The 12,950-nt window shown below is 41.5% G+C and overlaps 1 protein-coding gene and 1 pseudogene across 1 annotated transcript; both read right to left on the bottom strand.

Annotated features, from left to right (window-relative positions):
* Nucleotides 1-5,032: 5,032 nt before the first annotated feature.
* On the bottom strand, nucleotides 5,033-6,250 carry LOC129149076 (mitotic spindle assembly checkpoint protein MAD2A-like; annotated as a pseudogene).
* A 3,183-nt stretch (nucleotides 6,251-9,433) lies between these two features.
* On the bottom strand, nucleotides 9,434-10,542 carry LOC129149036 (transcription elongation factor A protein-like 8). The gene has a single exon (XM_054715625.1). The coding sequence runs from the start codon at nucleotides 10,369-10,371 to the stop codon at nucleotides 10,018-10,020; it is 354 nt and encodes a 117-aa protein (XP_054571600.1). The 5' UTR covers nucleotides 10,372-10,542; the 3' UTR covers nucleotides 9,434-10,017.
* Between the last annotated feature and the right edge of the window lie 2,408 nt (nucleotides 10,543-12,950).

Genomic DNA, 12,950 nt, shown 5'->3' with positions numbered 1-12,950 from the left:
CTTTTCCTGTGTGATTGTTTTTTGTATTAGATCAAACTTCTATGCCACCCAGATTTTTTGGGTTGGTCTTATGTAGTAGATGTTTTGTGGGACCCAGTGGTGCATTCTCTCCAGTCTTCTGGGTGGATATTCTATGGATGCCCCTTAGTTGAGATACTTGGGTTCTCTTGATGTAGTTGGGTCTTGAATATTATTGTCCCTTCATGGATACAGTCTCCTCTCCAGGTGTCTGGTTATGTGGCTTGCTCTCTACCATGTTGTGCCAACTTTTGTGGAGGTGCTGACCAAACAGCACAGAATACAACACAACAAGACATGATACAAAACGAACAGAATATGAATGTACACAAGACACCTATAACCCAATAAAAGTGACCACCATAGAAAAGAGAATTAGGAGAGAGAAAAGAGAGCCAAAATGATAGGAAGAAAAGAAAAAAAAGAACAACAACAAAAAAGAATATGGGGAGAAAACACAACAGAACAAACAAATAAACCAAAAAGCACAAACAAAAAACACCCAGAAATAGGGGATCCAGAATCTGTATAGGCAGAGCTTAAATACAGAAAATAAGGTTAAGGAATTGGATGAACAGTTTAAGGATCACGGTTTATTATAGAGGATGGAGATAGAGAATGAGTGGATAGGAGAAAAAAAAATAATTTATTTATTAAAATTTTTTTGAAAAGTAGGATAGAGGAGAGAGCAGATAGGCCTGAATTTAGGAAGTGAAACTAATTTTAAAAATTAGGATAAGAAAAGAGCAAGAAAGGAGAGGAAAAAAAAAAAAAAGAACTGAGTAGCAAAGAAAGATAAAAGATAAGGGAAAATGGAGTAGGAGCAGGGAAGAGGAATTAGATATATGAATAAGCCAACAGAGACTACAATAATCATAACATCATTAAAGCAGATAAAGAAGATCATTTTTTTAAAAGGTTTAAAAAGAAAGGAAAGAGAAAAACTAAAGCAGGGAAAAAAGAAAAACAGGATAAAAAGGGAGAAGCGAGGAAGGAAATGATGAAAAAAATTAAATAACAATAAGGAAATAAAAATACAATCTATATATATAAAAGCCTAAGTGACCCACCAGTAGCTATAATGTGCAATGACCACCAGGGGGCATTCAACACAGCTGAGCAACAACAACTTTGTAGAGTTCCCTCTTACACTCCGGGATCTCTCAGGGATGTCGAACTGCTGGTTTCGGCCCGATCCCCACAGGCCAGGCTGAGGGACCCCACCTGCTGAGGGACCCCGCTCACTCCACAGACACCCTTCGACCCCTGGTGCCGCCCTAGGTGTGGCCAGCCGGGGAGGGACTGCGGGAGGTTGGCTCCAGGGCACGTCTGGCCTGTCTCGCCCAGTCCTGCCCCACCAGCCACCTTCTAATTAATTTACTTTCAGTGTGCATGAATCTGTGCACTAGGCCTCTAGTAAAATATAATACTAAACTTTTTCTAAAAAATAAAAAATAAAAAGTGAAGTGTCATTCACTGCATTTTTATGCCCCATGGGGGCTGGTTTAGGACCCCACTCTTCTGTTCTGTGTGCCAATTCTGGGCTTCCTGTTAGGTAGTTAGGTGTCTCTCTCACATCAAGGTTTCTCTCTGTGTGTCTTTTCCCCTCCTTTCCATTATCTCTAAAAATCAGTAGAAAAATATCATCAAGGTTTTGGGAGGAAAATGGCAGCCAAATGGGCAGACGTGTCGAGCATCTCGTCCCAGGGCCAGGCTGGTATTGCAACTAAATCAGAAAACATACACCCAAAATTAACAAATTAGTCATAGCTGAGGAGAAAATTTACAAGGAAGGGCAAAGGACACTTCGAGAGCAGAAGAGTGGTTTAGGACCCCACTCTTCTGTTCTGTGTGCCAATTCTGGGCTTCCTGTTAGGTAGTTAGGTGACCACTGTCAGGCACTGTCTTTGGCTTTTAGCACCGTGTTGAAGCTCCAACCGATCCACCACTCCTCCATTTGTGTCTGTCTCCTCAGGCATTGACTGCAAGCAGGTGGGACCAATCTGCCCACTTTGCCTGTCTGCCAGCTGTCAATCTTAATCACTCAAGAGTCTGTTTCTGACAGGGCTTTAGGTGGGGTTGTGCTGTTTTGCTTTCTGGGAATCAGATGGGTGTTTTTTCCCTGACCCAGAGCTACTCCTCTGTGTGTGGCCCAAAATATTACTCTGGCCTTGGTTGGTCAGAAATCCTTTTATGGAGACCAATGGGGTTGGCTGGCAACTTGGAGTTTGTATCAGTCTGGTTCCCAGAATAGTGGAGTGGACTGGCCCCTCTTCCCAACGCAGTCACTGAACGTCTTTGGGGCTATTCAGAGCCTTTGTTTCCTTCGTATAGCTCAGAATGCAGGCAGGGTGTGGCAGGCTGTGTTCCCTGCCTTGAGGCCACTGGGAGGGGCTAGCTCTTGAGGAGAGAAATGGCCACTTAGGTTTGGAAGGCAACAAATGTCCCCATGTGGGAGTCCTGGGCACATCTCCCTGCCTTACTTCCCTCCCCAGCCTTTCCTCCCGCACCTCAAGTCTGTGCCTTTCCCTGCGCCAGCCTCAGGTCAGTGATTGCAACTGAAAAGCCCTATGTTCTGGGTTTAGCAAATAAAAGCAAAGACAAAACAAAAGCAAAACAACCACCAGACTGCGAGTCACCCCCCCCCCCCCCCCCCCCCCCCAATACCACACTGCTTGGGCCGCTTTTCAGGCCACCTTTTGGGGCTCAGCCTTTCATGGCTGTGGACTTAGGTCTAGATCCTCCAGCCACCAGCAGCCCTGTGGCTTTTCATTTTCACAGTTGGATGTTATGCCTGTCACCAAGCAACGTGGCTTTGGTGCAATGCAGCTTCCTCCTCACCTTGGGTGGCTGGGTGTCCCTCTCCAGCCCAGATCCCTGTTCCTACTGCTCTTGAAGTGTCCTTTGCCCTTCCTTGTAAATTTTCTCCTCAGCTATGACTAATTTGTTAATTTTGGGTGTATGTTTTCTGATTTAGTTGCAATACCAGCCTGGCCCCGGGACGAAATGCTCGACACGTCTGCCCATTTGGCTGCCATTTTCCTCCCAAAACCTTGATGATATTTTTCTACTGATTTTTAGAGATAATGGAAAGGAGGGGAAAAGACACACAGAGAGAAACCTTGATGTGAGAGAGACACATCAATTGGTTGCCTCCTGCATGTGCTCCACCAGGGCCGGGAATTGTTATGCCCAGAATTCGGGGTCCCCAAGAAAAACCACCAGGGAACCAGATGAGTCCGATGCAAAAGCAAAGAGTCTGTATTCAAGCTAGCTTGAGCTCAGTCACACACACACACACACACACACACACACACACACACACACACCGGCACAGCGGTGAGGTGGGGAGAGGAGGAGCCTTGGGAGAACAAAGGCTTAAAAAGGGGGTCCAAAGCAGTGGGTGGGGGGAATGATCATGGCCCTGTTGATTGGTCAGGGGGCAGGGTCAGGGGTCTGGTTACACGGGGGAGGGGAGGGGTACTGTGCAGCTTGCCTAATTTGGACTGAGTCTACTTCTCTACATTCCTATTGGCAGGTTTATGCAACTGTTACATTCTCGTGGTTTCCTAAGAAAAAGGAGTCATATACATAGTTACACAGGATGGAGGGTACAGTACATTTTGTGCTGTCCTGCTCTGCCCTTTCAGAATCAAGCTTGCAACCAAGGTACATGTCCTTGACCAGAAATGAACCCAGAACCCTTCATTCCACAGGCCAATGCTCTGTCCACTGATCCAAACTGTCTAGTGCCCCCACTGTTTTTTATAGCCTGAAATTATGGGGATTTCCCTTTCCAGTACTAGAACTCTGGGCTGAGCTGTCTGGTGTGGGGCTGGGACCCCTTGCTCCTCTTGGGAGGCCTCTGCAGCCAAGATATACCTCCTGTTTAAAAGAATGCCATATGTGGGTGTTGGACCAGCCCGTTCCGCATCTCTTCTCTTTGTACCAGTTTCCATGTATTTTCTTCTTCATTTTATTTTTTTGGTAAAAGAACATTTATTGGGCAAACTATAGAGGTAGAAGAAGTAATTTCTACAAGAAATGGGCTTAGCAAACACGTTATGAATCTAAAGGAAGGGCCCTTGGAGTTTTGAAGTTAGGAAGCCAATGGTAACATGCCTGGGGCCAGGAAGGGAAGGGGAAAGGGAAAGGCACGAACGTGCTCCCTGGAGGGAGAGCACTGCCTTCTTCTTTACTTCTCTAGTTGTAGGACTTCCATTCAGCCAGATTTCAGGTGGTTCTGAATGATGGTTGTTCTGTATTTTAGTTGTAATTTTGATATGGTTGTGAGAGGATACTACATGATTCTGAACTCATGAAATACCTAAATAATGTTGTGGAACAATTAAAAGAGTATACAAGTGTTCTGTTCAGAAACTGGTGGTAGTTATCGCGAATACTGAAAGTGGTGAAGTCCTGACCAGCCAGCATGGCTCAGTGCCATCGACCTATGAAGCAGGAGGTCACAGTTCGATGTACTGTGAGTACTGCATTTATCTATGCTGCCATCTTGATTCTACCTAGATTTTTAAAATATGAAAACTATGCAAATAAAATAAATGGCAAAAGGACCTAGTAGCAATATTTTGTTATCATGGACTACCAGTTACTTTAGGACCTAAACAAAAACTCTGAATATTCAGACTTCTTTTGCTCTGTTTCATATATACCTGTATTCTGAGTCAAGCTACTTGACCAAAAGTTCTGATTTAGGAAGGCATTTAGCTTTATAGCAAACGTTTTTCCACCTACAGTTACCACCTTCAAAGGAATTGACATCACAGTGCTGATGTAATCTGCTGGGTCCCTTTTGAACAGTGTGCAAAAAATATGTCAACTCTATGGAAAGCCCCACAGGTACCAAAAATAGAACAATTAAATACAATTCAGTGAGGTATAATGTTAACTTTTCCTCATTTAAAAATTAATCAACAAAATAAAACATGAATTATAACTAACTTGGTTTCAGAAAATATACATTGAGAATTATATTATTGTCTTTGTTTTATTTTTAGTGATGGACAGGGATTTTGTAGACTATCATGCTGCTTACATTGCAGACTTTAGTAATAAAAGAATGCAGACGGTGTTACTCAGAATTGTTAATGAACTGTGGTTCCAGACTCTTACAACTTTTCAGGTACAACCATAGCATTGTCTATATATGTCAGTAGATCAAATGAACAAGAAACTTCCAACAGTGGCAGAAATGTCACTGTAGCTGTGATCTGCCTGAACACTGAACGGATTTCACCTTGGATAGTTTTCTGAGACCATTATCTAAATGTACTGTCATCTCTGGCAGTCCCATCATACTCAATATCCAATTGCCATCTTTCAAGGACTTCACCACTTTCTTTCTTTTTAAAAAAAAATATTTTTATTGATTTCAGAGGAGATAGGAAAGGGAGAGAGAGATAGAAACATAAATGATGAGAGAATCATTGATAGGCTGCCCCCTGCACACCCCACACTGGGGATCGAGCCTGCAACCCAGGCATGTGACCTGACCAGGAATCGAACTGTGACCTCCTGCTTCATAGGTCGATGGCACTGAGCCATGCTGGCTGGTCAGGACTTCACCACTTTCAATATTCGCGATAACTATCACCAGTTTCTGAACAAAACACTTGTATACTCTTTTAATTGTTCCACAACATTATTTAGGTATTTCATGAGTTCAGAATCAGTAATTACAAGCAAGGTGAGCCCATATTTCTGCACTCAAATAAAGGTGTCAGAAGGATATATGCCACACTCATATACAATGCTGCTTTTTTTTTTTTTTTTTTTTTTGTAAATCATCACCCGAGGATACTTTTTCCACTGATTTCTAAAAAGAGTGGAAGGGAGGGATGAGGGGAAGAGATAAAGAGAGAAACATGGATGTGAGAGAGACACATTGATTGGTTGCCTCCTGAATGCACCCCTACCAGGGCTGGGCACCTGCAACCCAGGTGCATGTCCTTGACCAGGATTCGAACCCACAACCCTTCAGTCCGCAGGTTGACTCTAACCACTGAACAAACCATCCAGGGCTAAAATGCCATGATTTCGGTGCTCCGGTGCAGGGTGATGCCATGTCCCACAGACATGGTGCATGCCCACTGCAGCAGCTTTCTGCCACTGGTACCAACCAAAATTTTTCTTGTTTCTTGAGGTAGGCCTGTATTGCTATCAATTTCCTTCTTAGGAATCCTTTTTCTGTGTCCCATGGATTTAGGGTCATTCTGTTTTCATTTTCCCTCCCCTTGGTCTCATTGTTAACCCATTCATTGTTTAGTAGCATTTTATTTAGCCTCCATGTATTTGTGTATTTTACAGTTTTTTTCTTATAATTGGTTTCTAGTTGCATACTACTAATCTGGTTGAAGAAGATGCTTATTGATTTGAATCTTCTGAAATTTATTGAGACTTGTTTTGTGGCCTACCATGTATTCTATCCTAGAAAATGTTCCATGTGCACTTAAAAAGAATATATATTCTACTGCTTTGGAGTGAAATGCCCTAAAAATAAAAATTAAATACACCTGGTCTAATGTGTCATTTAAGGCCATTATTTCCTTATTAATTTTCTGTCTGGAATATCTATCCATTGATGACAATGGGGTGTTATTTGCACTCGGATGTCAAGTGTGACTCGACATGGTTAGCATTAGAATAAAGGAATCAAGAAAAAAGCAAGCGAGTGCAAAGGGTTAAAGTCCGCTACTATAACTATATTACTGTCAATCTCTCCCTTTATGTTCGTCAATATCTGCTTTATATATTTAGGTGCTCCTATGTTGGGTGCATAAACGTTTACAAGGGTTATATCCTCTTATTGGATTGATTCCTTTATCATTATGAAATATCCTTCTTTGTCTCTTATTATAGCCTTTGTTTTAAAGTCTATTTTGTTTGACATCAACATTGCTATCCAAGCTTTTTTAAAATTTGCATTTGAATGAAATACCTTTTCCATTCCTTCACTTTCAAACATTGTATATGTGTGTTTTGATCTGAAGTTTGAGTCTGTTGTAGACAGCATATGTATGAGTCTTGTTTTCTTAATCCATTCAGCCACTCTACGTCTTTTGATTGGAGCATTTCATCCATTTACATTATACAGTTGATGTTGTCCCAGAAGTCCCTTAAATCATCCTCAGTTTAAAAAAAAATTATCTTTTTTCTCTTTTGATTGGATGTTTTCTACTTTCTTGTCTTTCAAATTGCTGATTTGATCTTCTGTTTCATCTAATCTGCTGTTGATTTCTTCTAGTGTATTCTTCATTCTAGGTATTGTATTCATTTCCTACTGATTCTTTTTTTAAAATGTATTTTTATTGATTTCAGAGAGGAAGGAAGAGGGAGAGAGAGATAGAAACATCCATGATGACAGAGAATCATGGATCAGTTGCCTCCTGCAGTCCCCCACTGGGGATCGAGCCCACAACCCAGGCATGTGCCCTTGACAGGAATCGAACCTGGGACCTTTCAGTTCACAGGCTGATGCTCTATCCACTGAGCCAAACCAGCTAGGGCTTCATACTAAGTCTTTAAAAAAATTTTAAAAATATTTTTTCAGTATTAGTTTACATTCAATATTATTTTGTATTAGTTTAAGGTGTATAGCTTAGTGGTTAGATAATCATATACTTTACAAAGTATTCCCCCTGATATTTTCAGTACCCAACTGGCATCATACATAGTTATGACACTATTATTGAGTATATTTCCTGTGCTGTACTTTATATCTCCATAAGTATTTTGTAACTACCAACATGTACTTCTCAATCCCTTCACTTTTTTCACCTTTCCCCCAACCCTCCTCCCATCTGCTAATCATCAGTCTGTTTCCTGTATCCTTGAGTCTGTTTCTGCTTTGTTGTTTCATTTATATTGTTATTTTGATTCCTCATATAAGTGAAATCATATGGTATTTGTCTTTCTCCGCCTGACTGATTTCACTTAGCATAGTACCCTAGGTCCATCCATGTTATTGCCAATGGTAAGATTTTATTCTTTTTTTATGGCTGTTTATTATTCCTATTTTTAATCTTCTCTCCTCTTCCTCCTTATTCTTATTCCTACTCTTATTATTTCTTTTTTTTTTATTGTCTAAAGTTTTACATATGTCTCTTTTTCCCCTGCTTGAACCGCACCCCCCTCCCCCAGCCATTCCCACGCCGGGCAAGCCCCCACCACCCCAGTGACTGTGTCCCTTGGTTATGCTAATATGCATGCATACAAGTCCTTTGGTTGCTCTCTTTCTTATTAAAAAAGACCCTTTAACATTTCTTGTAATACTAGTATGGGGTGATAAACTCCTTTAGCTTTCCCTTCTCTGGGAAGCCCTTTATCTGTTCCATGATTATAAATAATAGTTTTGCTGGGTAGAATAATCTTAGTTGTAGGTCCTTGCTTTATATTACTTTGAATATTTCTTGCTACTCCCTTCTGGCCTACAAAGTTTGTATTGAGAAATCAGCTGACAATTGTATGGGCACTTCCTTGTAGGAAACAAACTGCTTTTCTCTTGATGCTTTTAAGATTCTCTCTTTGCTCAGACAAGTGTGGTTCAGTTGTTTGGAGCATTGTCTCATACACAAAAAGTCATGGGTTTGATTCCTGGTCACACGTTCAATTTTTGGTTAGGGCACATGCCCAGGTTGCAGGTTCAATCCCCATTTGGGGTGCATACAGGAGGCAACCAATTGATGTTTCTCTATCTCACTCTTCCTTCCCCTCTCTTTAAAATCAATAAAAGCAGTCTGTAAAGGAAAAGCAAGATGGCGACATAGAGAAATGCCTGTACACGCTGCCTCCCACAACCAAATCAAAATAACAACTAAAATATAGAACAACCATCATTCAGAACCACCTGAAAGCTGGTTGAATGGAAGTCCTACAACTAGAGAAGTAAAGAAGAAAGCTCATTGAGTCTAGTAGGAGGGGCAGAGATGCAGAACAAACTGGTCCAACACCACGTGTGCAGTTTTTTAATCGGGAGGTAGACTGTCTCTGGGGAGGTTGCTAGTGAAAAGCAAGGGGTCCCAACCCCACAACAGACCTGCAGCCCAGGGTTCCAGAGTTGGGAAGAGAAGTCCCCATAACTATGGGCTGTAAAAACCAAGGGGGATTGTGGCTCAGTGACGCAGAAGCTGCTAGAGACCAAGGAATTTCTTTTAAAGGGCCAGCACATGAACTTACTTGGACTCAATCCCTCTGAGCTCTAGCACTGGGTGGCTTTGGGGGAACCAGACACATATGGGGAGCAACTGGATTGTCTGGCATCTGGGAAGGATATCAGGAGTAGCTTTCTCCCAGATGGGGATGCTCACAGGGGTCATTGCTCCTGTGCTGGAATCTCCCTGTCCCAAAACTGACTGGCAGGGGCCATATCTGAGTTTCTTTTTCTTTTTTTTTTTTTTTCTGTAATAATGGCCAGTTTTATTCCTCTGGCTAAGAGATCCAGAGGTGATTTGAGGTTTACATTTTAATAGTTATTTCAAGAGTTTAGGTGACCCCATTGCCTTTATAAGCTGATTGCAAATTACTTCATTCTTATTAAAAAATTTTAATTGTCTGTGACACAAGTTCATTAAAAAATACATATAAGCAAAAAGAAAACTCACACCACACAGAAATAAGCAGTTAATTTTTTGATGTATGTTTGTATGTATGTATATATGTATGTATACACACATGCACGCACACACAATTTGGGATTTTTAATGTACATATATGAGCTGACACTAAATATGCTTTGCAACTTATGTTACTTTACAATATGAAATGAACATATTTCATGCATTTGTGTGAAACTTCCCAATTGAAAAATAGACCTGGAGAATAGGTCAAAATACAAAATCCAGTAAGATGCTGGTTAACAAGGAAACTATCTAAAACAAAATTCTACCAGATGATTAAAAGCAAAACCAAGGTAAAAGATACATCAGAATATGCTAATAGAAAGCAGGGGCCAGATTTTACTATCAGATAAAAAAAAAGAATTCAAGGCCTAAAGCACACAGGATAAGGTCGTCTGCGTGAATGTCTTTGCTTCCAATGCATCATCACAAACTTGTTTCTTACTCTTCTTATTTCTTCCCTAAGCCTTTCCATCTCATCTACTCCTCTTAGCATTTCTTCAGGGTCCAAATGCCTAACGGGAGTGTCCTCTTTAAAAGCCTGGGCAGGCTGAGTCAGCCCGCTTCCCAGGTTTCCTCCTGCTTCCTGGCTTACACCTTCTTCGGAAGGCGGAGGGTTTCCTTCTGCCTCCCGTGGCACATCCTCTGAAGGGAGGTCTGCCTCGGCCTTGGGCATGCTCTGTGGTTTTCCTTCATTTTCTTCACAAGACTTTTGCATGTTGAGTATTTTTCTATTATTTCCTTTTTGAATAAATTAATCCTGCAGGGAGCCAGCGGATTTTTCTCCTTCTCCCCTCACTCGATTTGTGTTGCGCTCAAAAGGCCAAAAGTCCTGAAAGGATCCGGGGCACTTTTCTTGTCCAGCAATAGGGAGCTGCTACAGGGAAACAGGCCCATATCTGAGTTTCCATCAGCTTGGAGCACACAGTTGGATCCACCCTGGTGATTCCCTGAGATCCCATCCCAACCAATTTGCAGCCCCACCCAACCTGTTTGCAGTAGTTTTTCCATATGAATAGCTTACCATGGCTCAGGCTTCAGAATTTCCTAAAATCTCTCAAACAAGCTGCAGCTGGTTTCAGCGTGCCCCAAACCTATCATTAAAAGGCCCAAGACCTGGAACTAGTACCAGCCTTCATTGCTTCACAGCTGTGTCTCACCTGGGCACCTCCAAGACCAATACAAATAGCAGCCATCTGCATATTTCTCTGTAGTTCCTGACAGTTGGCCCCAGACAGTGGCTGACTTTGCATCTCTCTGGAGACCCTAGAGCCAGTTAACCCAGTGGAAAGCTTCAGACCATAGCAGATTACAACTCTGCATATCCACAGGCAGCACACTCAAGAGGCAGACTCAGTGAGCATCAAAGCCCCATTGAAGCAAGTCCTGCTCCATAGGGGTGGTTCCTGCACAGCAGCTCTCCCACTGTAGTCACAGCTGGTCCTCACAGCCAATTGGCCTGGAGGTCAATTCTTCCCAGTGATGCCAATAGCAATGAAGGCTCAACTACAAGACTGTGCACACAGCCCACACAGGGGTGCACCTAGAGTGCCCAGCTGAGGTGACTGGGGAGGCTGAACCACTGGGGTCTACAGGACACCTACTACATAGGGCACTCTACCAATTCCAGGAGACATAGCCGCTCTACCTAATACATAGAAACAAACACAGGGAAGCAGCCAAAATCAGGAGACAAAGAAACATGTCACAAATGAAAGAAATAGAAGCAAGCAAACTACTGGATACAGAACCATGGTTATAAGGTTACTCAAGGATCTTCATGAGAATTTCAAAGGACTTAGTGAGACTTCCAAGGATCTTAGTAAGAATGTCAAAGACATGAAAAAGGACCAGTTAGAAATTAAGCATACACTAACTGAAATAAAGAATAATTTACAGTGTTTCAACAGTAGAGTAGGGGGTTCTGAGAATCAAATCAATGATTTGGAATATGAGGAAGCACAAAACACCCACTCAGAAAAGCAAAAAAAAAAAATAAAATGAAGATAGTGTAAGGAGCCTCTGGGACACCCCACATTTGCATCATGGAGGTGCCAGAAGGAGAAGAGAGAGTGCAAGATATTGAAAACCTATTTGAAAGAATAATAACAGAAAACTTCCCCCACCTGGTGAAAGAAATAGACTTACAAGTCCAGGAAGCACAGAGAGTTTCAAACAAGAGGAACCCAAAGAGGCCCACACCAAGACACATCATAATTAAAATGCCAAAGGTTAAAGACAAAGCATATTAAAAGCAGCAAGAGAAAAACAGTTAGTTTCATACAAGGGAGCATCCATATGACTGTGAGATGATTTCTCAACAGAAACTTTGCAGGCCAGAAGGGAGTGGCAAGAAATACTCAAACTGATGAACAGCAGGGACCTACAATCAAGATTACTCTACCCAGCAAAGCTCTTATTTAGAATTAATGGTCAGAAAAAGAGCTTCACAGACAAGAATAAGTTAAATGAGTTCATCACCAAACCAGTATTACATGAACTGTTGAAGGGTATTCTTTAAGAAGAGGAAGAGGAAGAAGAATGAACAGTAAAATGGCAATAAATATATATCTATCAATAATTGTATCTAAAAATCAAAGTAAACAAGAAATTTAATGAACAAAATAAACTAGTGAATAACAGAACCACAGGCATGGAAACATGGAACACACTTACGAATCTTGGAGGAAAGGGAGGAGTTGGGAGGGTGGGAAGAGATTAACTAAAGATCTTACCTAGCTACATAGACAATAGGGTGGTCAAGGCCTGGGGTCAGGCAGGGCAGGAACTGGGTGGAGGGGGGGCAATGGGGGGAAAAGCGGGTCACCTGTAATATGCTCAACAATAAAGATAAAAAAATCAATAAAAACATATCCTTGGTGAGGATAAAAAAAGATTCTCTCTTTGTCTGTAATCTGTGCCATATGAATTATGATGTGTCTTGTTGTGGACCTCCTCAGGTTCAATGGATCTGGGACACTCTGTGCTTCCTGGCCTTGTATTTTTATTTCCTTCTCCAAGTTAGGGAATTTTTCCATCATTATTTTTTCAATTAGGTTTTCAATTTCTTGCTCTATCTCTTCTCCTTCTAGTATTCCCATGGTGTCAATGTTAGTATGTTTTGAGTTGTCTCAGAGTACTTTACACTATCCTAATTTTTTGGATTCTTTTTATTTTTTTGCTCTTCTGATTGGGTGTATTCTTCTTATATCCCAAATCACTGATTTGATTCTCTGCTTCATCTACTTTACTGTTGTTTCCCTGTATTTTATTCTTCACTTCATTTAGTGTATCCTT

Source organism: Eptesicus fuscus, chromosome 5 (genome assembly GCF_027574615.1).
Source record: "Eptesicus fuscus isolate TK198812 chromosome 5, DD_ASM_mEF_20220401, whole genome shotgun sequence".
Lineage (NCBI taxonomy): Eukaryota > Metazoa > Chordata > Mammalia > Chiroptera > Vespertilionidae > Eptesicus > Eptesicus fuscus.
This window is presented reverse-complemented; position numbering and strand designations above follow the sequence as displayed.